This window comes from Balaenoptera acutorostrata, chromosome 15 (genome assembly GCF_949987535.1).
Source record: "Balaenoptera acutorostrata chromosome 15, mBalAcu1.1, whole genome shotgun sequence".
Taxonomy (NCBI): Eukaryota; Metazoa; Chordata; class Mammalia; order Artiodactyla; family Balaenopteridae; genus Balaenoptera; species Balaenoptera acutorostrata.
Genome location: NC_080078.1, coordinates 75,573,435 through 75,599,574, shown reverse-complemented (window position 1 = coordinate 75,599,574; position 26,140 = coordinate 75,573,435). Strand labels below are relative to the sequence as shown.

The 26,140-nt window shown below is 49.3% G+C and overlaps 1 protein-coding gene across 2 annotated transcripts in view; it reads left to right on the top strand.

The window, feature by feature from the left end:
• ELMO2 (engulfment and cell motility 2) overlaps window positions 1-25,454 on the top strand; it is a 38,734-nt gene extending 13,280 nt beyond the window's left edge. Inside the window, exons 6-22 of one of the 2 annotated variants that reach the window (XM_007185358.3) lie at window positions 3,236-3,417; window positions 4,975-5,074; window positions 6,183-6,334; window positions 8,876-8,954; window positions 10,124-10,159; window positions 12,107-12,157; window positions 16,148-16,270; window positions 16,587-16,721; window positions 17,318-17,422; window positions 17,517-17,625; window positions 17,967-18,103; window positions 19,524-19,687; window positions 19,800-19,912; window positions 20,109-20,216; window positions 20,972-21,054; window positions 22,676-22,753; window positions 23,929-25,454. In XM_007185358.3, coding sequence (XP_007185420.1) covers window positions 3,236-3,417; window positions 4,975-5,074; window positions 6,183-6,334; window positions 8,876-8,954; window positions 10,124-10,159; window positions 12,107-12,157; window positions 16,148-16,270; window positions 16,587-16,721; window positions 17,318-17,422; window positions 17,517-17,625; window positions 17,967-18,103; window positions 19,524-19,687; window positions 19,800-19,912; window positions 20,109-20,216; window positions 20,972-21,054; window positions 22,676-22,753; window positions 23,929-24,129 — 1,956 coding nt within the window. In that variant the 3' untranslated portion in view covers window positions 24,130-25,454. The remainder of the gene's footprint in view (window positions 1-3,235; window positions 3,418-4,974; window positions 5,075-6,182; window positions 6,335-8,875; window positions 8,955-10,123; window positions 10,160-12,106; window positions 12,158-16,147; window positions 16,271-16,586; window positions 16,722-17,317; window positions 17,423-17,516; window positions 17,626-17,966; window positions 18,104-19,523; window positions 19,688-19,799; window positions 19,913-20,108; window positions 20,217-20,971; window positions 21,055-22,675; window positions 22,754-23,928) is intronic. The other variant, XM_057528861.1, reaches the window with a different exon arrangement.
• Window positions 25,455-26,140: the final 686 nt, after the last annotated feature.

The window sequence follows — 26,140 nt, the reverse complement described above, 5'->3', positions numbered from 1 at the left end:
TGGAAGACGGTCTTGAAAAAGGAAGGTTGATGGTAGGAGGAATCTTCAAGAAGCTGATGAGCAGTGTCAACAGCCCGTGAAGGCAGTGGCCGTGGAGATGAAACGATGGGCAGGAAAAGTATTTGCAGGTGAACTTGGCGAAGAAGGCAATACACTGGCTGTGGAAGCAGTGAGAGAATGCAAGCTGGCCCCCTGATTCCTGCAAGAGCAGCCCTTCCGGGTGACTAAGGAGGCACCCACAAAGGGAGAAAGAAAACAGGTGCTAGAAATGGCTTAGGAGCTGAGGGCAGGGGGAGTGTCCGGATGGAGGACGGGTTGGTCTGCAGTGAGCAGAGAGAAGGTAAACTGAGAACAGAAGAGCGGTCCATTGATCTGGGAGGTCAGCCGGTTGCTGGGGCAGCTGGGTGGCAGCCAGATCACAGTGGGTTGAGTTTAAGAGGTGACAAAGCGAGGACCTTGTGTTCGCCACGTTATCGGGAAGCTTGGTTTAAAAGGAAGTAGATAGAGAAGGTACTAGCTCAGGGATACGGAGTTGAAAAGATACACCTTTTAAAAAGAGGTGGAACATTCACGTGTGTTAAAATCAAAAGAGTTTGGCAAAGATACAGTGAAAGGTCTTCCTCCCACTCCTGTCCTCACCTACCCAGCTGTCCACCTTCTCTGACCCTTCACGGTTGTTAACTTCTGTTGCAGTTTTTTTTTTTTTTTTTAAATGAGGAAGTTCCATCTTTTTTTTTTTTTAATTTTATAGCTACTTTATTTATTTTATTTATTTATTTATTTTTTTGGCTGTGTTGGGTCTTCGGTTCGTGCGAGGGCTTTCTCTAGTTGCGGCAAGTGGGGGCCACTCTTCATCGCGGTGCGGGGACCGCTCTTCATCGCGGTGCGCGGGCCTTTCACTATCGCGGCCCCTCCCGTTGCGGGGCACAGGCTCCAGACGCGCAGGCTCAGTAGTTGTGGCTGACGGGCCCAGCTGCTCCGTGGCATGTGGGATCTTCCCAGACCAGGGCTCAAACCCATGTCCCCTGCATTAGCAGGCAGATTCTCAACCACTGCGCCACCAGGGAAGCCCTGTTGCAGTTTTTTGTGTCCTTGAAAATACATTAAGATGGAAGAGAGGAAGGTTGCCAGTGTGGGAAAGAGGGGGTGAGTGACGGGGGCAGGACCTTGCTGCCCACAGGACAGGGGGTGCCCACAGCCCAGGGGAGGGATTTGCCCTGACTGCTTGGCCTGGAGCAGGACCAGTGATACGGGGGTAGCATAGGTAGGTTTGTAGAAGGGCTGCTGGAAAACGGAGGGCGTGCTGGCCCCTGTTCTCTTGGTGAGGTGAGAGGCTGGTCCATCTGAAAGGAAGGGAAGTGTGGAGTAATAGCAGCTACATTGGCTGAACGCCTGGATTTTGCAGAATACTTTACATATATGGTATCACTTAATCTCGACAAACCCCATGAGATGAGTACTCTTGATAGCCCCATTTTTCAGACCAGGAAACTGAGACTCAGAGAGACTAAATAACCTGCCAGTTGTCGACACCTCAAAACGCGGCGCAGCTGCCTCTCAAACCCAGGTCTGGGCGACCCCAGGCCAGTGTTCTTGGCACTGCCTGCCCCTGCTCTCCTCCTCAACTCTTCTCGTCCTAAGGACTTCATTTCTCCTCCCCAAGCTCGGCTAATTTAACGTGACGGCCTGGGAGCTGTGCGCTTTTACAGAAGTGCCGAAGCATTTTACAGGCCTCTCGCGCAGCGTAGCTGACTTTCCCAGAAGCAGGAGGCGCAGGAGGTGGCCCGGAAATGCTGTCTCGGGAGGAGAAGTGACATTTGGAGTTGGAAGGCTCTCAGTGTGATGCAGACCAGTGCTCTTCAAATCGTTCCATCCTGTGACCTTTTCTCGCGGCGCACACGTCCCTCACCGTGGAGGTGAGGGAGGGTTTCTGTGTCCTCGAGAGCAGCGTGCCGTTGAAGGGGAGAGATGTGGGTAGGCCCGACTCCTCTGCAGCAGCAGTACCTGGGCTCCGTCGCTTGCTTAGCCCTGGAAGAGAAACGAAGACCCCCGGGGCGCTTGTGCTCTCCAGATTCTTCCATTCCAACCGAGAATATTAAAGTAACACACGAGAGATAGAGAATGATGGAACGGTAAGCTGTGAGGCACAGACTGTAGAGTGAGTAAGTTCAGCAACAGGAAAGACCAGTGAACATGAGAGGAGGGGCGGCAGCCGCAGTTGCAGGAAGGATGCAGGTGCTCCCATGGGAAAGGTTCACGTGCTCGGGGGAGGCTCTGTCACCAGCCGTCATTTTCAAAAAGCCGTTTTGAAATTAGCTGCTTCCAGCCCCTTGGTATTCTTAGTTTCCCCAGGGCTAGCACTTTGAGGAACAATGATACGGACTCTGAGGGAAAGTGAAAAAAACGTGTCAGGCTTATCACAGTTGCAGATTGAAAGGGTCCTTAGAGGTCATCAGATTTCATTCTCCACCCACTGTAGGAACCCCTTCCATAGCACTTTGGACAGGTGCCTGTCCTGTTTTCCTTGATCGCTTCCAGTGACCAAGAGCCAGTATTCAAGAGACAACCTCTTCCACTGTCTGATGGCTTTAGTTAATATCAATAGAAAACTCTTACGGTTACCAAAAGGAAAAGGGGGTGGGGGAGGGATAAATTAGGAGCGTGGGATTAGCAGATACACACTACCATATATAAAATAGGCAAACAACAAGGTCGTACTGTATAGCACAGGGAACTATATTCAATAATCCTGTAATAAACCGTGATGGAAAAGAATATGAAAAAGAAAATATACATACACACACACACACGCATATATGTGTATAACATTGCTGTACACCAGAAACTAACAAAACATTGTAAATCAACTATACTTCAATTAAAAAAAAAAGAAAGAAAAACTCTCTGATATTGAACCAATATCTGTTTCTTTGTGACTGCCATAGTTAGTGGATTGTCATCTCCCAGATCTCTCTTGTATTCCCTCGGTGGGAATTTTTTTTATTTCATAGACCAGAGTGGTACAGAAAGGATACACATAACTGCAGACCGGTCTTGTCATACTGATGATTCCCTGATTGATCCAATAAACATTTATTTAGCAAATCTGAAGCAGTGTGAAAAGCTACTTCTGTCTCGGGCTTGGGAGTCCACAGAAGGGCCCCTGTGAGCTATTCACAGAGCAGTAACCTGCCACAGGGAGCAGATGGCATGTGTCTTGTCCCTGGTCCCACAGTCCCGGGCTGCACGCCAGCTGATGGAGAGGACCCAGTCATCCAACATGGAGACCCGGCTGGACGCCATGAAGGAGCTGGCCAAGCTCTCTGCGGACGTGACCTTCGCCACCGAGTTCATCAACATGGATGGCATTGTTGTGCTGACGCGGCTTGTGGAAAGCGGAACCAAGCTCTTATCCCAGTGAGTGTTGCTGAGGTCTCGTTTGGGAGCTCTCAGAGATTTACGACACTCCGCAGGGCATCCTGTGCTCATTTCCGTTGAGTCAAATGAGCTTATTGAGCTCCTTCTGCATACAGAGCAGTGTGCCCAGCACCAGGGTCCACACAGAGGGGTGTAATTCACTATTGTGGTCCTGAATCTTGTAGTCTAGTTGGGCTCTCACAAATTCAGTGACGGTACAAAACAGTACTATGCTGAGTGACGTGAACGTCGGGGCTCTAGAAGTCAAGAAGAGAGAGGTCAGCTCACGGCTGAAATCATTTCCCGACGATGACTGGCCTGATGGAAGTTAGTGAGCAGACTGTCCATTAGCAAGTAGAACAGGTGTCTGTGTGTCTGTTCTTAACCACACCCCTGCGTCCCTCCCTCTCCAGTCACCTCCCCACTCCGCACACAGGCTCCTTATACAGAGACACACACAGGCCCTCCTCTGTGTTTACCAGAGCGTCTCCCCACCCATCCACTGTCTCCCTGTCACCCATTTTCACGGGGGCAGGGGGGCGTCCAGAACTTTGCGATGCACCGCAAGTGGCTTTGTGGTACTCCAGTGTCAAGGTGAACGTGGCGGGAAACTGCCATGCCATTATCAGCAGTGAGTAAACAGGTGTTTAGTTTGTCTTCTAAGCCCACAGAACCTAAGCTGGCAGAGAGGGAGTCAGAAACCTTTGAGTTGATGGATCAGCTACTGAAATTTTTAGCCAAACTGAGCAGCTAGTCTTGGGTATTTGTTTTAAGTCTTGGATTCTCCGGCTGCACGGAAATCTCGAAGCCTTTGGCTGCCATCAGCATTGACCCGGACGTTCCGTGGTCTCCCGAGAGTGCAGGGTTGGGCTGGCCTTCATCTCCTCCTCTTTAAAATGGAGGGGATACCTCCCTTGCCATATCGTCATGAGGAGTGCTGTGGATGAGAATGCGTCAGAACATGCTTTGCAATGGAAATATAGTTTGTGAATTATAGAGCACTGTACAGATGTATAAAGGTTGACGTGTATACAGAGCAGAGACGGAGGGGAGAAAACATTTCAGTCCTCATTCTGTGTCAGCTCTGTGGTAGGGTTTCGCATGCATTGTCACCCTGCCCTCACCACAATGCCGTGAGGTTAACGCTGTGAGAGGAACTCAGTTTCATAGAGAAAGAAATAGAAGTTTGAACAGATAAAATTTGCACAGTTAGTAAGTAGTTGAACCAGAGTTGAACCCATGGTTCATCCTCTTTCTCCTGTGCTCTGCCGCCTCCCAGCCTAAAAGTGAACCTGGGACTTAAGCTCCCTCGGGTACCCCACCAAGTGCTGGGGTTTGACAAGGCCAAACCCAGAAGCCTTTCCTTCGGCGATTGCAGGGAAGAATCTGCTCCACACCTAGCTTAGGTGTGTGCTAGGCGCTGGCTCACAGTGGCGTTCGCTGATTTCTCAGGCGGTGCTTACGTTGAAATCTGTCCCTATTGTGGCTGTCTTCACACCTGTGTTCCCCAGTTCTGAATCTTTGTATTGTTTTGTGTGTGTTTTGCACATGTCTCAGCTACAGTGAGATGCTGGCATTCACCCTGACTGCCTTCTTAGAGCTCATGGACCATGGCATTGTCTCCTGGGACATGGTTTCAATCACCTTCATTAAGCAGGTGAGGCCTCCAGCATTCCGTCTTTCCTCCCTCCGTCGCCAGTTGTTCTCTAGGCTTGAGGGGAGGTGCGGGCAACACAGCTGCTCCAGCGAGGGTCGGGTTCTATCCCCGAGGCCAGGTTTTTCATCCTCAGGCTCCGGCCTTCCTGTGGCTCCTGGAAGATGTACTTTGTTACACTCGCAGGGCCTGCACTGAGAAGATGGAACTGGGCTCCCGGAACTGATTATGGCCAAAGTGGAATTGGATTGTCAGTGAGACTCGGGATAGCGTGCAACCAGCCAGCCAGCCAGCCAGTACCATCCCTAAGTCTTCTGACCTGCTTCCTGAGCCCTGCCTCCTCTTTGGATAAAAAACAAAACAAAACATTCATTTCATTTGCCTTCTGTTTATTAATCTGCCTTCTGTTTACAAATCTGCAAGGTAGCCTGTTCGATTGTCAGATGAACTCAGTGGCGGGGGGAGAAGATACTTCTAGTTTTATCCTCCTTTCTTCTAGAAGAAGGGGCAGTGTCACCTCAGAAAACTGAACTAAAACCAATGAATGCTATATCTGCTGACCTAGAATTACACCTGTCATTGGCTTGGGACATTGAGAACTTCCCGATGCTGGAGATACTTAGGCACAAGTGAAATGACCATGTGTCAAAGATGTTATAATGGGGATTGAGAAAAGGGATTAGATTATAAGACTTTGAGGTCCTTTCTGTGTCCCCGAGTCTGCTGTTCTGCGTGTGTATAGGGACAAAATGTATGTCCGGAGTACAGTACATGGAGAGCAAATGAGATCCCAGCATCAGTAAAACCCTCTGCTTTTTACACTCAGCCTTTTCATGCCTGAACCCTTATTTTGAAAACAAAAGATTAAGCCCTTAGGTTTAAGGAAACATAGTTGAGTGGATGCTGTAATTTGAAATTGAGTTATCCATGCCTAGGGACTCCCTGGCACATTGGCCAACATAGCAGATACCATCGTCCACCTGGGGACAACTGTCCAAATGTGGGCAGCACACCTAAGAGGAGAGTTAGGGGGCGGCGGGCATCTGAAACCTAAGCCTTCAGCTCTCTCGGGCCCTGAGCTTCCTAACTGACTTGCCCTCTCTGGCTTTAGATCGCAGGGTACGTGAGCCAGCCCATGGTGGACGTGTCAATCCTGCAGAGGTCCCTGGCCATCCTGGAGAGCATGGTCTTGAACAGCCAGAGTCTGTACCAGAAGATCGCAGAGGAAATCACTGTGGGCCAGCTCATCTCTCACCTCCAGGTGTAAGTAGAGACCCTGCCCCAGCCTCCCTTCCCTGCCTGTTCTCTTCTCCCCTCTTACTCTGTTTAAGTCTTCCAGTCCTACTTCTGCTTTGCTTGTATTCTGAGATGCTGATCTGCTTGTTCATTCACTCATCACCTCTTCCACATTACTGCCAGAATTCTTCCCGTAATTCAGACCTGGTCATGTCATGCTCCCGCTTGAAATCCTCTGTAACTCTCCTTGCCTCTCAGGATAATGTGAAGTTTTTCCCAATCTTCCTGTACCACCATGGTACCAGACAGAATTAGATGCTTTCTCCTCTGTGGGCCAAATAGTTTCTGTTTGTACCTGTGATAATCATATTTATATAAAATACTGTATTTTTATTATCTGTCTCCCATTTTAAACTTTGAGCTGTCTGGGAACAGGGGCCAATCATTTTTGTATCCCTTGTTTTGATTTAAGTAGAAGTTCAATTAGCATTTGTTGAATGAACTCTTGCCGAACTAACAGTATGCTGTTGGGGGTAACAAGAAGTATTGTATAGGATGTGAGTTCCAATCCAGGATCTACTGCAAACTAGGTCTCTGCCCTCAGCAAGTTACCTAATCGCTTCTGGCCTAAGTTTCCTCACCTCTAGACTGAGGTTAATCATCCCCACCTCTCAGACTTGTGAGGATCAAAGAAGATAAAAGGTCCAGCATAGGGGCCAGCACAGAATAGGTATGCAATAAATTGAGGAGGTTTTTTGTTTTTTGTTTTCTGTTTTTTTTGCTTTTGTTTGTTTTTTAAGAAGCTTATCACATCCTAAAACATTTAACAGATAGTAAACAAAAGCCAAAGACAGATTAAAGCCTTTGGAGCACTGTTCGTCTCCTCCCCATTCTTTATACTTCCCTTTCAACCATTCCGCACAATTTAAGGGGACTGGGCTTCCCAAAACAAGGATGGGGACACTGCTGATTCCTTCCTAACCCTTGCTCCCTTCCAGCATACGGGACATTGACAGAACGCCCTGCCAGTTCCAGGGGAAGCCAGAGCTCCCAGACTTGGTTGATTATAGCAGCCTTGTCTTCACTCAGCTATGCTCTCAGCCTGTACCTTCCCACTAGTCCAAGTAAAAAGGAAGCACAAGGAGGTTTACAGCTCTGATTTCTCCTTGTCACTTCTCTAAGGAATTCTTAAGCCTCTGTTTTCATGCCCAAAAGCCAAAAAGGTTGATTGAAGTCAGGGGGACATTGTAAACTCCAGATGGAGAGTTCTGATTTTCCTGACCTCAGAGTTACCTCTATTTCTTTGTTTCTGCATTGGGAATGACCCAGTTACCTCCTTAGAGATGATAGAGGAGTGTGGCATTTCTTAGGGGTCAGTCTGTGAACACTTTCAGCCCATTGCTGTCCCCAGAAGTCATGTCCTCTGCTGCTGGGCTGAGGGACAATTAGTGGCCTCCACTAGACCTCCAAGATGCCCCCGGCCAACCAGGACGCCCAGCAGCCCCTCTGGAAAGAGCCACAGAATGCACTCACAACGTGTCAGGTGGAGAGCTCTTGTCAAGTGCCAGGATTACAGGATTCCAGAGAAGTGTTGTAGTTATTTTATTTGTTTAAAATAAGTTCATAGTTAAAGACTTTGAAAATACAGAAAAGCACAAAAAGGAAATCATTTGCCCATTATCCCGCCTCCGGACATAACCACTGTTAACAGTAAATTGACTGTGCCGCTGGGTTTTTTTCTATGCATATTTTTAAGAAATTTGGAATCTTACTGTACATGCTATGCGTGCCTTGACTTTTTTTTATGGACTAATAGGTATTGAACATTTCCCATGTCAAAGAACCTTCTGAAAGGGTAGTTCTAAATCTTTTTGTGCAGGAATTCTGTGCTGGTCTAGTGGTTAGGACTCCAAGCTTCCACTGCCGAGGGTGCGGGTTTGATCCCTGGTTGGGGAATTAAGATCCCGCAAGCAGTGAGGCCTGGCCAAACATTAAAATATATATATATATATATATAAATATATATATATATATATTTTTTTTTGTTTTGTTTTGTTTTGTTTTGCACCCCATATGCCTTTGAAAATCCAGTAACAGTTATGGACTCTCACCTCCCTGGAAAAATATATCACATAGTCAACCAGCTACAAGGAATAATGGCTGCACCATTTCTAGGGTTCCCAGACACTCTAAGCCCATCCCTAACCCCAGGCGAAGAACCTTTATGCTAAAACAGCATTTTTAATGACTGCTTAGGATTTGAATATATATGAACAGAGTCGCTACTGTGGACATTTGCATTATTTACTGTTGTTTCTTTTTTTAATAGTACTTGGATGAAACACCTTGCCAGTAACTCATGCACAGCTCTCTGATGACTATCTTTGGATAAATTCCTGTTAGTGGAATTGCTGGGTCAGGGAGTCTGCCCACTTTTAAGCTTTTGAGACTAAGCCTCTGATTATTGTTTGATTACAGTCTGCGAGTGATTGTTTTAAACCATCTCTAAGGATCGTCTTGCTGGTCAGTCTTCTAACCTCTCTCTGCCTTCTTTCTCCGTTGACACAGCTCCAACCAGGAGATTCAGACCTACGCCATTGCACTGATTAACGCACTTTTTCTGAAGGCTCCTGAGGACAAGCGACAGGTCTGTGGGGGCCTTTTCAAGCTTTGCATCTGGGCTCTCCCAAGAGAAGACTTATCCTCCCAGTCATTTTCCCAAGAGTCCTTCCTCCTGTCCCTCTGCGGCCAGAGCCCATCAGAGCGGCTTTGCTAAGGAAGACCCAGGGAAGAGCTAGGAGGGAAACCAGCTGGGTCCTAGGTCAGGGCAGGGGCCTGCAAACTCTTTCCCCTCAAGGGTGAGTAAATATTTTTTGCCTGGTGGCCCTTGTGGTCTACGTGGCAACTATTCAACCTTGCCGCTGTAGCCAAAGCAGCCTCAAACAGTAGGCAGACAGGTGGGTGTGGCTGTCTTTCCATAAGACCTTCTAGACACAAAGAGGCAACAGGCCTCATTTGGCCTTACTGCGACTACCCGTGGGTTAGAGGATCAAGGGGCAGGGAGAGGAGACCCTCTGGGCCTCCCTGCCGGGTCCCAGGAGACAGAAACAAATGCAATCCTTGCTTAAGGAAGCAAGAGTGGAGGGACTTAGCTTGAAGTTTCATGTATAAAGATCCTCTGATACAGGTTCTAAACTTTTTTCTTCCCTATCAATTAGCTGTGTGACATGATGCAAATCGCTCTGCTTCTCTAAACCCCAGTTTCCTCACCTATAACGTGGGAGCAACATCTGCCCCATTCACTTCATAAGGATGTCATGAGAAAAAGCCAGACCCCTATTTTGCAAGTGAGGAAACCAGGGATCAGCTGGGCAGTGGAGCAAGGGCTGACCTAAGAGGCCAGGGCCCCGAGGCTGAGTACTTTTCCTGCCACTGCTGGGCAAGTGCTCTAACCCCTCTGGGTCTCCGTTTCCCTTTCTGTAAAATGCAAGGGCCAGATTAAAGATCACTATGAGCCCTTCCAACACGACTGTTCTAGATTTCTCTGGTCAAAGCCCAAGTGATATACAAAAGAAAGACTTTGTAATTCTCGGTCAATACCGTGGGCTCAGTAAATTGTAATTCCTGTGGGATTATGTACCAAGTTCTTGGAAGATTCTGGTGGGAGGACCAGGAGCATCTGTGGTTCTGTCTGTCCTTGTCCTTCTTGGATGGCTCGCTCTGTTCATCTCTTCCTCCCTAGTCCTGTTTTGAATGTAAGCTGAAAGCTCATTCTTCCATCTGCTTCTCTCTGTGCTTTTTGCTTTCTGCCGGCAGGACAAGCATCTTAATCCTCTAGACCTGCCTGTCACTGTAAGTAGCACTGCCATATGGAAAGGGCCCTGCTCTTTTCCAGGTGGGGAGGTTGAAGCTGGGTGAGACTCTCATGATCTGATCTAGTTGTTCAGGGAGCTGCAAGACACAGGAAAAGGTTGTGTGCTGTAAATCTCATTTGTCAGGACACTTAGGGAAGTACCGCAGATCAGAGTCACATAAAGGATTAAGGGGATGCCTGCCCTGGGGAATGTGGCCCACTCTCTCCTTTGTAACCTGCCTTCACATGGGTCTGTGGTTCAGCCAGGAAGATCAGATTCAGAAACAGCCTGTGACTTTCATCTAGATGATGCCAGATGCATCACATTCCAGCTTGCTGTAGCCAGGAGTAAAGGTAAATCCATGCCCTTTTGGACGCTTACTAGATCCTAGGAATTGGAAAAGCTTTAGACAGTTGACAGAAGGGAATTTGGATACTCGTTTCTTGGTTAGAGGGAGCTGAAAGAGGTCAGCTGTATGAGGATATGAAAAAGGGTGAGTGCTTCCCCCGGCACCGCAGAGAAGCCTTTGGTTGAAGGCCTTTATATTCCAGCAGCAGACCACTGTCAATCACCCACTTTGTGAGTCATCGACAGCAAGATTTAATCGTGAGTCGGCCTCCCGTAGCCACCAGAGAAGTTTCTAGTCCACCTTCCTCCTCTGCCAGTCAGTGTGTGCTCAGGGGACGCAAAGTAAAACTTAATGTTCCTGGCAGCATCAGCCGTTTGGAATATGGCTAGAAATCTAGAAGCGAGAGGGAAAGGCCTTCCAGCTCTGAGAAAAATGACAACACTCACGGATATTGCCCCATAGGAGAGGTGTGACAGCTCCCTCAGGCCCATTGATTTAGAATTATCTGTGAAATTAAATTAAGGCAGCAGTTTAGAAAGTGAAGTCATACTGATTAACATTATAAGAAGTGGTGGCTGACATTGGAAGGAAGAGAGAAGAATTATGAAAAGCTGTCAGAAAAAGTAAAAGCATAGTAATCTGGGACCATTTTGTTTAGGGGAGAATAGCTCCACATTTCAGACGCCCCATAGGGTATTACAGTGTCACAACACAGAATAATAACTGATGTGGTTTTTGTTTTTGTTTTTTTCCTGATGAAGCCAAGTCCTTGGCAGTGATTAAATTATTATAATCATTGTAGTCTCTTCAGAAATACAGAAGTGTATATATTCTTAGAAGATTAGCATAAGAATGGTCAAAATAACAGTTCTGAGAGGACCCTTAAAGCTTCATTCCCTGGAAGATTCACTTAACGTAGGATACTTTATTTCCTGAGTGAGCTAAATAAATAAAGTGTTACTGTCAAAATCTGAACCAAATAAATAAAAAAAGGTGACCCTGTTGTGAAAAATCACTCCAAAGCACCCAACACATTGTTCTCTAAACTGATCAGAAGTGAATCATAGACCAGCTACTGTTTCACAGCATCCCACCCCAGCTCCGTCTGCTGGCGTGGTGCTGGGGGTGGGGGGCGGTGGAGGAGGATGCTGGGGCCCAAGCCCTCTTGCTCGGTTTGGAGTCAGTGTCTCATTAGAGTCCCTTCCAGCCTTGGCAGTGGTTCGGGCCTGGGATGGTGCATGTGGCTTGGGAACCATCATGCTGCTCTGTGCCCTGTGCTCGTCCATCTCCTGGCATCCTTGTAACACAAGTGTCTCGTCCTGAAGCAGTCTTTGTCCCTCTTTGAAGATGACACGGTTGATTGTACCACTGGGAAAGGAAACCCTGTTTGCATTAATGTGTACTCACGAAAGAAAATGTGCGGGAATTTTTCAGAGTATTAAAATAACGTATTTGAAGGTCTGTGAATTTTTTTTCATTTGAAAGGAAAAAAATTACGGGAAAAAGCCCCAGAGCTGTGACATCACCTTTCTCTTGATAGTTGTCACAGCTGCATGCCTGCCACCTTGCCTTATGTTCGCTTCTTCTTCTCAATAGGATATGGCCAACGCATTCGCACAGAAGCACCTTCGGTCCATAATCCTCAATGTAAGTTCCCAGACAAGCTATATTTTGTTACTGTTATTGTTTTGTTACTATTAACTGCAACTACCACTATTATTACAGTTGTATTATTATTATTGAAATCACTATGGAGTGGGATGGGCACGCAGAGGGACCTTACCGATAGGTACTAAACGCTTCCTAAGCTGGAAAGCTTATGGTTTCTGATCCACTGTAAGCAGGGCTGTCTCTAGGAGGCTGTCCCACCAGGAATTGCAGAGCCTCTAAGGAGGTACTTAGCCAGCTCTACTGTTTGTTGCCTCACAGCTCCACAAACTTTTATCCAGAGGGAATGTGTTAAAATAGGCACAGAAGAGGAATTCACTCCACTAACACCAGTCATAACCCTGAGTTGTGCGGGGCGCTGGGAGGGCTGCCCGGCCTGGGAGGTTGCAGAGGAGGAGCTGGCAGTCCTGCCGCAAGGAGAGGTGTCAGGAGGCCTTAGAGGCGGGTCTTCAGGGAAGGCTGAGGATAAGCCAGCTGACCCGTCAGAAAGGAGTTCCTGCATGGGGAAGGGGGGCACCTAGGAGGAGTGCATGGGCCGGTAGAGCGTGGGGTGAGAATTTGTGACAGGCTGGAGAGGCGGCCAAGACCAGATCAAGTAGGGCCTTGGTCTTTTTCCCAAAAGCAATTGAGAGGCTTTAATCAGGATTGTGAAATAACCAGGCTGGCGTTTTAGAAAGATCACACTCCAAGATCCGTGTTTCCTGAGGGGTGTGTGAGGGAGGAGGGTAGAGCGGGAGTTGGGGGTGTGGGGGGGAGGCGTCTGGAGGGAGGTCTCAGCCCCTGTTCTGCATCAGGGAGGGGATGTGGGCTGGGAGAGAGCTGAGGTGGGAGGTGAGGGCCGGGAAGGAGAGTCAAGGCGCTGGGTTAAAAGGAGGCCATTTTATCAGTTGTCCAAAACCAGGTGCAACTGGGAGACCACAGTGTAGGGAACAAAATGAGATATTGAGAGTCAAGTGTGAAAGGCTTCATAATTCTGAACGTGAACTTTGGAGTCGGCAGCCCCCGCTCTGCCTTTAACCAATCTTTGATCTTGAGCAGTTCGCTTAACTCCTGTGGGCTTCAGTTTGCCCATCTGGGTGTGAGGACCAAATGAGCTGATACGTATACGCAGGGCTTAGGGGGCCCCGGCACTTGGTGAGTGCTCTGCTCACATGGGCAGTTCCGTCACCGTAAACAAGATGCAGAGGTGATAGAATTCAAGAAGTAACCGTGGGCACCTGTGAGGTGGCGCGATCAGCTGCTCTAAACAGGCAGAGCCCACTGGACTTCTCGCAGAACGAGCTCCTGCCTGCGGGCCATCTCCCTGGTCACACAGCCCCGCTGCCAGCCCGGCAGGAAGGGCCTGGCCAGACGCTTCCGCCCTCTGCCTGCCACACAGGTTCCCTCATTCTTGTCTCCGTGTCCGAGCGGTTGTGTGGGGCGCCGTCCTCTGCATGTGTGGGAGTGGGTGCCCTTCTCAGAGAACTTTAATGCATTTCGAGGCTTATTATTTACCTGAACGGGATTAGAAGTTCAGCTCATTTCTGGACAAACCTGGTGAACAAGCGAAGATTCCATCCACTATAGAAGACAGTTCGGTGTCAGGACTCAGGCCGAACCGGTCTGCTAGGAGAAGGTTAACGTATGCTCACTTAAGTCCCGGGATTGAACAGAGTTGAGCCAGGGAGCCGAGGCCTCGAGGTACCTGACAGTCAAATAAGGCTTCATCAGACTGGCGCTGTTCTTCTTTAAGCCATTGATGACTCGAGGAAGTACCCTCCCGCTCTGACATCTCTGAGATTGAGAAACGGGGATTAAAGTGAATGAAAACCAGTATCACATTAACTTTAACTTCTCTTCAGAGTGGTTTTATGAATTATGGAGAGAGGTGAGGAGAGAGGAATAGGGATAGACGGGTAGGGAGAGATCAGAGTGGCGGAGGGAGGGACGCAGAGAAAGGAAGAGGCTCAGAGTGAGGTGCAGGGGCAGAAGCGGCCGAAGCGGAGAAAAGACCCTGGGCTGCAAGAGGCTGGGTGGAGGCGGGGTGGGGGGGGGGGGAGCAGAGCAGACCATGAGAAGGAAGCTGGGGAGGCGGAGAGGAGGCTGATGAGAGAGATCGCGCCCGAGGAGAGGGAGCTGGAGAGGGCGCGGGAAGGAGGTGAGGGCGGGGCACACACGCCAGGGGGCGAGCAGGAGCAGCCCTGTCCGCTGTCCCGTAGAACTTGCTGTAGTTGTGGAGGTGTGTGCAGAAAGGGCGGCCCAAGCCACGTATGGCTGTTGAACGCTTGAAATGTGTCTGGTGTGGCTGGGGAGCTGAATTTGTAGTTCTTTAAAGTTTCAGTTTAAATTTAAATGCCCACGTGTGGCTTGTGGCTACTGTATTGGGCCTTGCAGATCTAGGGAAAGAAAGAGACAGAGAAAGGAAGAGCTCTCTGGAGTTGCACCAGTGGGGAGAGGAAGTCTAGGGCAGCACCGTCCAGTGGAGATATGATGCGAGCCACTTGTTTCATTTAAGTGTTCTAGTAGCAGCATTAACTAAAAAAGGAATAGGGGAAATGAATTTCAATAATATAATTCATTTAACCTGGTATATCTAAAATAGTATGATATCAACATGTAATCAATAGGAAAATTGTTAATGAGGTATTTTACATTTTCTGTTTTCATACTAAGGCTCTGATATCCAGTGTGCATTTTACATTTACAGCACATCTCAATTTGGACTGGCCACATTTCAAGTGTTCACCAGCCACAGGTGGCTAGTGGCTACCAGACTGGACTGCACAGATCTAAAGAGACTGATTGATCCCGAACCAGAGCAAGCTCTAGAGAGAGCTGATCTAGAGTTAGAAAGCTAAGTATTTTAGAGTACAGCAGAACTTTCTGACATGTTCCACTTCTACTCTATCATTGGATGTAGCCACTAGCCACTTGTGCCTCCTGAGCTTAAAATGTGGCTAGTGCGACTGAGGACCTGAACTTTTAACTTGAATCAATTTTAACTGACTTAGATGCACGTGGCCACATATGGCTAGTGGCTGCCATACTGGACAACACAGCTCTAGAGACGAGCTAGGCCGAGTAAGAGAACACGAAGGGCACAGAGGGCGGTACGTGTGGGGAAACTGGGCAAGAGTCTCATTTGGGCGAGAAAAGACCAAGAACGACAGGATTCTAGATGGTGAGTGAGACAGAGGGAGCGAGGAATGCAAGGGAGCAGGCAGGAAAAAGCAGGAGGCTCCTGCGGGCGAGGGAACAGGACACCGAGAGACAGGACGGGAGCCAGCGTTGGTCAGCCCGGAGGACAGAGCGGGGGATGTGGCATGTAGAACAAGACAGAGATGGAGCATGAGAGGTGGAGAAGGACCTCAGGTGGGTGGGCGTCAGGGAGGAGGTGGTGAGCTGAGGGGGTGGGGAGGATAGAGTTAGAGGAGGGGAGAGGGATGTGGTGTGGGGACATGGGGAGGGGGACGTACCCAGAATGAGCAGAGGGAAGGGGAGGGACACCAGTAGGAGAGAAGGGGGCCGGACAAGGAGCATTAGATGCCCCTCTTTGTGTAGGTGTCTCAAGACGATTGAAAGAAAATGATCTTTTCAGAACCCCTCTACCTGGTGAGGCCATCCAAAACATTTTATTTTTCTAAGGGAAAACAAAAGAATTGTACTGTCCAGTTCTACAAGCGACTCTTCACACACACTCTGTTGTCTGGATCGATTGGAATGAGGTCCAGCCGCTGATCTCCCGCATCGTAATGTTACTTCCCCGGCCAGGGGCGTGCACAAAAAAAGATGGTGCCCTTGTGGCCTGCAGTGAATCATCTCTGCCTGAATCAGGCCCATTCATGTTGCATCCCCTTCTGGAACTTGAAGTCCCTGTGTGGGGGAGGAAACCCTATCCCCTGCCCAGCATACTGTCTTTTCACCGGCATGGATGTGACTCTTCAGTAAAAATCAGTTCACCCCTCTGCTCCCTGCCTTTGCTCTTTCCAGCATGTGATCCGAGGGAACCGCCCAATCAAAACCGAGATGGCCCATCAGCTGTATGTCCTGCAAGTCCTGACCTTTAACCTTCTGGAAGAAAGGATGATGACCAAGATGGACCCCAATGACCAGGTAGGTTCTAAGTGGGACGGGGCTTTCCTGGCTGGCATCGTGTGCTGTTTGATGTGGTGCATTCCACCCTGTGTATTGAGCACCTGCTGTGTGCCAGGAACTGTGCTTAGTTGTGTCAGCTTTGGGCCTCACCATGATCCCTTTCTGCTGGGTGACTGGGCCAAGCCCATCTCTGTCCTGCGATGCTAGAGGTGATGCCTCCTCAAAAGATCGATCGGGGCCAGAGTTCTGCCTGGAAAAGCTCTACCCACTCTTTCTTTTCCTTGTTTCCCTTGATTAGCTGATTCACCTGCTGACTGTCTATTTCACCTCCCAGGCTCAAAGAGACATTATATTTGAACTGAGGAGGATTGCATTTGATGCAGAGTCTGACCCTAGCAACGTCCCCGGGAGTGGGACTGAAAAACGCAAAGCCATGTACACCAAGGACTACAAGATGCTGGGATTTACTGTGAGTTTCCCAGAGCATGGACACTGGTAGACCTTCTCCCCTGACAGGGAGTCAGAGGGCCACCCAGACAGAACCCTGACAACCCTCTCTCATAACATGATGGTGGCCCTGGAACAGAAGACACTAAGAAGCTGGAGGGGCCTTGACACTTGGTTTGCTTTGGCCGTGGCAGGTTCACAAGTTTATGTCAACATTTGGCCCCTTGAAACAAACCCATCTGTAGGAGGGCCCAGGAGGTCGGCCAAATGAGTGGAGAGGGGATCTCTCATGGAAGCAGCTAGGTTCTTTGAAAATCTGGACTGGATATTTTGTGATAGGCTACAGCTTGAGAATGGAGCTAATTCAGTTAAATACTTATTGGGCATCTACTCAGCACCCAGCAGTACTTAGGCACGGGAGATGTAAGATGAGTCAGCCACAGTCCAGTGGCCATGAGCTCACAGCCTCGTAGTAGAGATGGGCACGTGACAAGAGCTACAACAGAGGCAGGTGTGACGTGTGGGAGGCATATGGTGGAGGGGTGATTGGGGTCCCCCTCAGGTGAGCTCCCACGCAGGGTCTACCGAGTCTCAAATCAGGTGTGTTTATTTCTACAGAACCATATTAACCCAGCAATGGACTTTACCCAGACTCCTCCTGGCATGCTGGCCTTGGACAACATGCTGTACTTGGCGAAAGTCCATCAGGACACCTACATCCGGGTAAAGGCCGGGGACCAGCTTTCTCTGTGTTGATGCCACATCGCTTGCCTCCCTCCCTCCCTCCCTCACCCTCCCTTTCCTCTTCCCCCCACAGATCGTCTTGGAGAACAGCAGCCGAGAAGACAAACACGAGTGCCCCTTTGGCCGCAGTGCCATTGAGCTCACCAAAATGCTCTGTGAGATCCTACAGGTTGGGGAACTGCGTAAGTCTGTGTGGCTTCCCCCTTCCTTCAGCCGTTCCTTGTACTCAGGAGCCTGGTGAGACTCGAGGGTATAGAGTTAGGTGTCCGTGGGACTGGACAGCCTTATTGTACTTTTTAAAAAATTACCAAGAGAGCTGTAATCCGTCTCCAGTTGTTTATGGGAGTCGTGGCTGTGGCTTGTTTGAGCTGGTGATTTAGCATGTTCAGTAGCTACGCCCCCATCCACCACCCCTCTTGGTCGTCAGTCTGGTTTCGTTCCTCCGGACTTTGGTGTGGAGGATCCCAGGTTTCTGGACATGGGCTCCCAGCTTCATCCTTTCCCTGTTTCTCTTCTTCCACAGCAAATGAAGGGCGCAACGACTACCACCCGATGTTCTTCACCCATGACCGAGCGTTCGAAGAGCTCTTTGGAATCTGCATCCAGCTGTTGAACAAGACCTGGAAGGAGATGAGGGCAACAGCCGAGGACTTCAACAAGGTCGGTGTCACAGAGCTCTGAGGCCTGTGGGCTGAGACCATCCCAGGACAGTCTGTGACAGCTGGCCAGAGCCTGGGGAATACCTGAGCTGGAGGACAGTGTGGTCTGCAGCGCTGAGTCGTAAGACGGAGGCATTGAGAGCATCAGTCCCCTCTGTAACCCTGAGCAGGTGTCTCCCTGCTGGGCCCCTCATTTGCCCAGTGGACCAGTACCGGCCCCTCCTGCCTTCCTTCGGGGGCAGGAGGATGAACATAACAGTGATAGCTGTGGGTTACTGAGCACTTACCTGTGCAGGCACTGTGGCAGTTTCGTGAACTGCAGATGTTGTGGAGACTTTGGGGTGGATCCGCAGTGAAGTGCGTGTAGCCATTTACCAGTAGCCATTTCTGGATGCTTTCTGAGTCCACTCTCTGACAGCACTGCTAGGCCCTCAAAAGCTGATTATCTAGGAGCTGGCTCTTTTGAAGCTGCTCATCTCATTGTAAAAAATTTGTGAAATATAAAGAAGAAAAAGTTATCTATAATTTCCCTATCCAGCAACAATGACCATTTTTATCTTTCCCTCTAGTCTTCTTTTTTTTTTCTATTTGGTTGTGCCGGGTCTTAGTTGCAGCAGGAGGGCTCCTTAGTTGCGGCAGGCAGGCTCCTTAGTTGTGACATGCGAACTCTTGGTTGCAGCATGCATGTGGGATCTAGCTCCCTGACCAGGGATCGAACCTGGGCCCCCTGCATTGGGAGCACGGAGTCTTATCCACTGCGCCACCAGAGAAGCCCCTCTGGTCTTTTTTTTTGCTATAGGTTTTTCCTTCGTTGGTGGGGAGCTGACTGGATGTGCAGATGGTGTCCTGCTTTTTACTTAGCTGTTGTTGTTTTAAGGGAACTAACACAGGTTTTGAACACACTACAGTGTGCCAGGCACTGTGCATCCAGATAGCGTCTCATATGCTTGTGGCAACCTCTATCGAAGATGTGTCTTCCTTTCTCTAGCTTTAAGGATGAGTAGGTGGGGCCCTGAGCATGTTGAGTGACTTGCTGAAGGAAAAGATTAAGGCACAGAGTTGAGATCTGAACCTGCTTCTCTCTGACTCCAGAATGTATGAGAAATAAAGCACTTGTCTGGACGTCCCTGGCAGTCCAGTGGTTAAGACTCTACGCTTCCACTGTAGGGGACACAGGTTTGATCCCTGGTCAGGGAACTAAGATCCTGTATGCCCCATGGTGCAGCCAAAAAAAAAAAAAATCCATTTGTCACCATCCATCATTTGTCCTACGTAACTAAGAAGAGATAGTAGTAGAGAATCAGTGTTCTTACTCGCCCAGCGGATGCCTGTGGTACCCACCGTGCTCAGGACCGTGGAGGGCAGAGCCTGGCATCCGTTTATCAGACCAGGGCTGAGGCGGCTGCCTTCTTCTCTCTCAGGTTATGCAGGTAGTCCGGGAGCAGATCACTCGGGCTTTGCCCTCCAAACCCAACTCTTTGGATCAGTTCAAGAGCAAACTGCGGAGCCTGAGCTACTCGGAGATTCTGCGACTGCGCCAGTCCGAGAGGATGAGTCAGGATGACTTCCAGTCCCCGCCGATTGTGTAAGTGCCGTGATGGGGGAGGGCGGAGGGGGGGGAGTGCCAGCTCTGCCTCCCTTCAGAAGGCCTGCTGTCCCCGTGACCTTCTCCTTACTCCGGTGCACGTCCACCGCAGGGAGCTGAGGGAGAAGATCCAGCCCGAGATCCTTGAGCTGATCAAGCAGCAACGCCTGAACCGGCTCTGTGAGGGGAGCAGCTTCCGAAAGATTGGGAATCGCCGGAGGCAAGGTGAGTTGAGGGCCTGGGCGCTGGGGCTGTCTGTCCCTACTGCCCGGAGCTGCCGTACTCGGGGGGCGGGGGGGCACCTGCCCGGACAGTCCCTGCCGGGAGCAGGCAGGGAACAAGTCGTCTTTTTGTCCCTCGTGTGCCCAGGCCTCTCCCGGAAGTGTCCTTGCTCACCTGCCTGGCTTCCCTTGTGTTCCAGAGCGTTTCTGGTACTGCCGCTTGGCCCTGAACCACAAGGTCCTGCACTACGGTGACTTGGACGACAACCCTCAAGGGGAGGTGACATTCGAATCCCTGCAGGAGAAAAGTAAGTTCATTTCTCTGTTGGGGTGTCATGGTAGCTGGACTTGCTATCAGGAGACCTGAGTTCTGGTCCTGGCTGCTTCAAACTGGTAATCTGGCCTTGGGCCAGTTATTTCTCTGAACCCATTTCCCCATTGGTCAGAGGTCATCTCCACCTGGCCTACCTCAAGGGGCTGTTTGGAGAATTCAGTGAGATCACAGATATGGGTTTTGCAGATTGTAAAGGGTGATACAAGACTAAATTGAAAGGCGGTGGTTAAGAGCAGAACCTCTGAAGCCTGACTGCCTGGATTCACATCCTGGCTTTGCTGTTAATTCTAATTAATTACAAGTTAATTCTCTCCTCTGCCTTGGATTCTTCTGTAAAGTGGGAATAATAGCCACATTTCCCTCATCAGAGGATTGAATGAGTCCTATATGTAAAGCACTTAGAACAATGGCTGGCAGGGGGTAAGAGTAATTATTAGCTGCCTTTGCTCTGGTGGCTGTTGTCATCTTTATCGCCACGAAGTGGAAGTGAGGTGAGTGTCTGAGGCCCCCTTCCTTAGTCAGACAGTGCAAAAGCCCTGAACCCACCCCCAGTTAGACTTGACACAGCGCAGCAGGCCAGAGTCCAGGCAAAGCAACCACAGAGCAGGGAACCCTCCCTGAGCTCATACAGCCCTGTGGGTCTGCGGGCTGGGCCGTCCCTTCCAGCACTGATGCAAGGACCAACTTGCAGCATAAAGCTTCCAGAAACTAATTCCCCTCATTTATCAGTTCCTGTTGCAGACATTAAGGCCATTGTCACTGGGAAAGATTGTCCCCACATGAAAGAGAAAAGTGCGCTGAAACAGAACAAGGTGAGTGGAGAGGCAGCCCCGAGTCTGAGGTGCTGTCACAATGATACGTGGAGCGTAGTCGGTGGTGGTTGCTTTCTAGGTGCGTGACCTCTCGCCCCCATGCTGTCTTACTTTAAGTTCATCCTGAATGTTTTGTTAAGAACGATTTGAACAGACACCAAGATAGATAGAACCCCCATAGACGCCTCACCCAGCTTCATCAACCAGGGCAAAGTCTACCCATCCACTTGTCCCTCTTCCCTTATTACTTTGAAGAAAATCTCAAGTATTACATCGTTTCTTCTGTAAATATTTAGAATGAATCTTTAAATTATGAGGACTCTCTTAACATAATCGCAGTACTATTTGCACACCTAAAAGGAAATAAAAAGTTGTTATTTAGTATCAAGTATTCCATTGATGTTTGATTTTCCACTAATTGTCTTAAAAATGTCGTCATTTCTCTATATAAAAATATGTGTTTATGTGTATTCACATGCACACATACACACATGCACACACTCATACCCACTTTGTTTGCTAAATCAGAATCCAAATAGGGTCTCTGCAGTGTGATTAGTCTTTTAAGTTGCTTAATTCATAAGTTCCCCCTCCATCTTTTGCAGCTCTTTTTTTTTTCCCCTCTCTTTGCAGTTTATTAGTTGAAGAAACCAGGTTGCTTGTTTGGTAGTTTCCCAGAGTCTGAAATCTGCTGATTGTCTCCCTGTGGTGTAGTTGAGCCCATTCCTCTGTCCCAGATCTGTAAATTGGTAGAGAGATCTAGAGGCTTGATCCAGTTCAGGCTTGACCTTTTTATTTTGGCCAGACTCCCTCCTAGATGGTATTCTGTTCTATCAAGAGGCACATAATGTCTGGTTGTCTGTCTTTTTTGTGATGTTAGCAGACTCTGGAGGCTCAGTGCCTCGTTTCATTAGTAAATTAAGGTTTGCAAACTAGTGATATTCTAGGGCTCTCATCCCTTTTATTAGTCGAACTACTTCTCTAAAGAGAAACTTGCCATCATCTACAGTGGTTTCCCAGTGGTACAGTTTATAAGAAGGGAGGATAAATGCTTGATTCTTTTCTTTTATGTACCTACTTTTAAAACAAGGACTTAGTTCCCTGGTATCATCCAACAGTGACCTATTTTGTGCATGTGTTTTGCTTTGTTTTTTAGTGGTATTGTGAACTCATGGATTTAAGCCTATTATATTTGTTTCAGTCATTACAGTTATGTTGTTGATGCTCAAGTCGTGCCATTTTTGGCCACAATTTGTTTTTGTTTTGGTGGTTTTTTAAACTGTTAAGACTTTCAGCTTAATTACCCAGATATATATATAAGGTAATATACAGTCGTGGACTCTGACATTCAAAGGTTCCGAGTGTTGAGAAATGATTTTTCTCCAATCTTAAAAAGTATCACCACATCCTAGGCATGACTTAGGTGGGTTAGTGGGGGTTGATTACCGGTGACCTCATCTCCAGCCACATTTGTGCATGAGCCCTGGGACCTTGATGACATCACATCTGAATCAGCATATTTGGCGATGGTTCCAAGTCACTAGGACTTTGACCAAGCTCTTGGTATGTAGGGCTCAGGCCATTCCCTTGCTCCAAATAACTGAAACCCTTTCTCCTTTAGGAGGTGCTGGAATTGGCTTTCTCCATCCTGTATGACCCCGACGAAACCTTAAACTTCATTGCACCTAATAAGTATGAGGTGAGCAGCGTGACGCTGCCTTGGACAGCCAAGCCTTCTCTGTGCCTGCAGCTGGAGGGGAGGAGTGGGCAGAACAGAAACATCCCCCTAAAGGCAGGGGCCCCAGAGGGTGACGAAGGCTGCTGACACCAAGGATCTGCCATGCCGGGGGTCCTTCCCCCCGAGCTGGGCTCTCCAGGTCACTCTTAGCAGCAGTGGTAGGTTGTCGTTAGAAAGACAGGATCAACTAGGGATAACTTATTTGCCTGGAACTAGGAAAATGCTCCTCTTTTCAGTTTCTGCATGGCCACCCACCCAAGTGAGCCTGACAGATCCTCCCTCTCCAGGGCTCTGGGGCACATGTTGTAGTGGATCTGACCTGGGCTTTGAAGCCAGGTGGATCTGGTCCTCTTTACACGGGGACTACAGTTTCAGCTGTAGCACTAGAAGATGCTAGATATTGAAAAGCAGCTGTGGTTGAGAGCATACATGTCTGGTGAGCTCTGAGAGCCAGTGGAGGGAACTGGAGGTGGGGCTTCTGGAAGAGGAGACCCTTAGGCAGGGCCTGAGCTGCCAGTGGAGTTTGATTGGGAAGAAATGAAGAACTAGCAGGTGGGAGACAGGTGAGCAAAGGCAGGAAAAAGATGGAACAGGAGGAGTTAGGGAGGGATGGGTTGAGAATTCTCTGTTATTCCCTCTTTTCATGAGACCCTCAAGTTCAGTTTTTCTAGTACTTATTTTTAACATTTATTGACATGGTTGTTTTTTTTTTAAGTTTTTTTGAAACAAAATTGAGATTCTACAGAGATTCCTTTTGTTTCCTGCCTTTTTACCTAATATGTGTTCCCCCTGACCATTACAAATTTCGGGGGCAATTTCAGGTTTCTCTAAAGAGAAACTAGTTGATGTCCCTGTTCTTAGTTCTTGTTTTGCTGTATTTATTAATTGCATTTTTAAAAATCACACTTCATATTATCTTAGGGAGTTTAAATGTAAATCCCTTACAAAAATCCAAAGGTCTTTTGAGAAAGTGAACGATCACCTCCCAGTTTACCTTTGCTCTTATCCCAGATAAGTCCTGCCTGTACTGAATAGGGCCCAAAGAGGCTGTGTGAGCCCTGTCAGCAAAGCGACTTTGGCAGGATCTCCCGCTGACCAGGGGCCACCAGTGACATTTTGCAACTTGCTACCCACAGTACTGCATCTGGATCGACGGCCTCAGTGCCCTTCTGGGGAAGGACATGTCCAGCGAGCTGACCAAGAGTGACCTGGACACCCTGTTGAGCATGGAGATGAAGCTGCGGCTGCTGGACCTGGAGAACATCCAGATCCCCGAGGCCCCGCCGCCAGTGCCCAAGGAGCCCAGCAGCTATGACTTCGTCTATCACTACGGCTGAGCCCAGAGCCGGAGCTGACGGTACCCAGCAAGGGACTTGCGGCCCAGGAGGAACACTCACAGTCTGGTGCCTTGTCTTTTGCTTGTACAGAATCTATAGTGACTGTGGTGGCCAGTCAATGCCAGTCACTCCTCAGACCCACCTCGGGCCACCCGGAGCTTCCTCTTGGTCCCTGCCCACTCTGAGTCGTGAAGGCAGGGTACTCTGCCCTCCCCATCACCGGGGAGCCTGGGGTCGGGCCGTGAGGAATAAACAGCAGACGCCCTTGCCTTCCAGGCCAAGAAACTGCTTCTTGAACCGGAGTTAACAACGGCCACTCACCTTTTCTTCCTGAGCCTGCTCGCCAGTTGCCTGGATCCCCAAGCGGGCAAGAGCTGGCCCAGGAAAGGCTGCCCCAGAGGACAGACGTGCTGGGCATGTTGAGAGCCTTGGAGAGGCTGCCTTCGGGTGACCCGGGCCTGTGTCTCAGATCTAAGTGGAAGCCTTGGCCTTTGCTCAGTAGATGCCTTGCCCTTGCTTTTGCCGTCTTCGTGAGGGCTCACCTGGCCTCGTCCAGGGCCAACGTGCTGCTGAGGTTCATCTCTGACATCTCTGGTCTCTGGAGCCACCGGATCCTCTTGCCCACGCAGTTGTCTGGGCAGATGGACGTGTCTCCCTACAAGCTCGGTCTCTCATCCTGGCAAGTCAGAGACATGCAGGCCAAGTCCCACCCTCTTAGTCTCAAGGAAGAGCCCAGATGAAGCCTGGGTCTAGACTGTGGTGAGGTCACTAGATTCCACTCCCCTCCCGCCCCATTTATATCTTTTCCTTCCGCAGGGAGAAACCTCCCACCTCACCTGAATTGCGGCCCCTCCGGTTTGCTTTCCTTTGGCCTTCCAGACGTCGGGAGGTTAGCCTCCCTTGCTCCCTCCCCCAGCGCTGTGGTTTCTGCCATTGGCCATGATTTCAGGGAGCCCGCTGGGGCCAGCGGAGGCCACAGGTGTGCCAGTGAGGCTTCCCTGGTGCTGTAGCACTTGTAAACCACACGCACAGCCCGTCTCCTTGGACACGCGTGGACACAGTGGCATTCAGTATTGGTAGCCTAGCATGGTGGGTACTGCCCAATGAAGAGTGTACTATATATTTTCTTTACTATAGGCCATACTTATACAGACATGTATATATATTTATATAAGATCTACCTATCCTAGGATGGAACGTTTGAGGGAAAATAAAATGGGAGGCCAAAAAAAAAGAAAAAGGTGACACTTCCAGTTGTGAGCCAAGATTGTAACCTGAGAGTGGCCAGGAGCTTCCTGTCAGTAACCGTGTTTTCAATAAATACTCTTTCATGTACAAACTGGTTCCCATTAACAGCTGTTTCTCTGTACTTGCTCCCTGCCCAAGGGAGCTTTCACCTTGACAAGCGTTCATTTCACTGTGTCTGGGAGACGTTGGAGAGCTCCAGCTAGAGCCCTCAGCCGCCTTCCCAGAGCCCCTTCCTCCTCCTCAGCGACTCTGCCCCACCACGCACATGCCTGCACACACACGTACGCACACACACCTGCCTGCTGGTTAAGGATGCTCACAGACTGTCACACCAGGACAAAGTGCTTTCCACTCAGGCCCGCCCGGTATAGCAGGGAAAGGCACACTGTACACCCCCGAGGACATGGCCTCCCTCTCCTCCCCGCCAGGGACACAGCCAGGGAACAGCTCGAGTACTTGTGCCTGACAAAGAAGACATGTTCTTCACCCTGTCTGTTGCCGGTGCTTAGTGCCCAGCCTGCCAGCTGGTGTTCTACACTGTCTCTGTCGCTCAAACCTCAGCCTTGGTAGCCGGGAGGCTTGAATGAGGGCGGTGATGAAGTAGATACTTTATCTTGCCTCTGAAGAAGGGGGTGAGGACAAGCGCTTTCAAAAGGCATGGAAAGTACATGCAGCCTTGAGGACTCAATAAAGCCAAGAGCTTGGGTGCCATTGTAGGTGTTGGTAAGTGCCGAATGAACGAATGCCTGGTGATGCCAGCTGG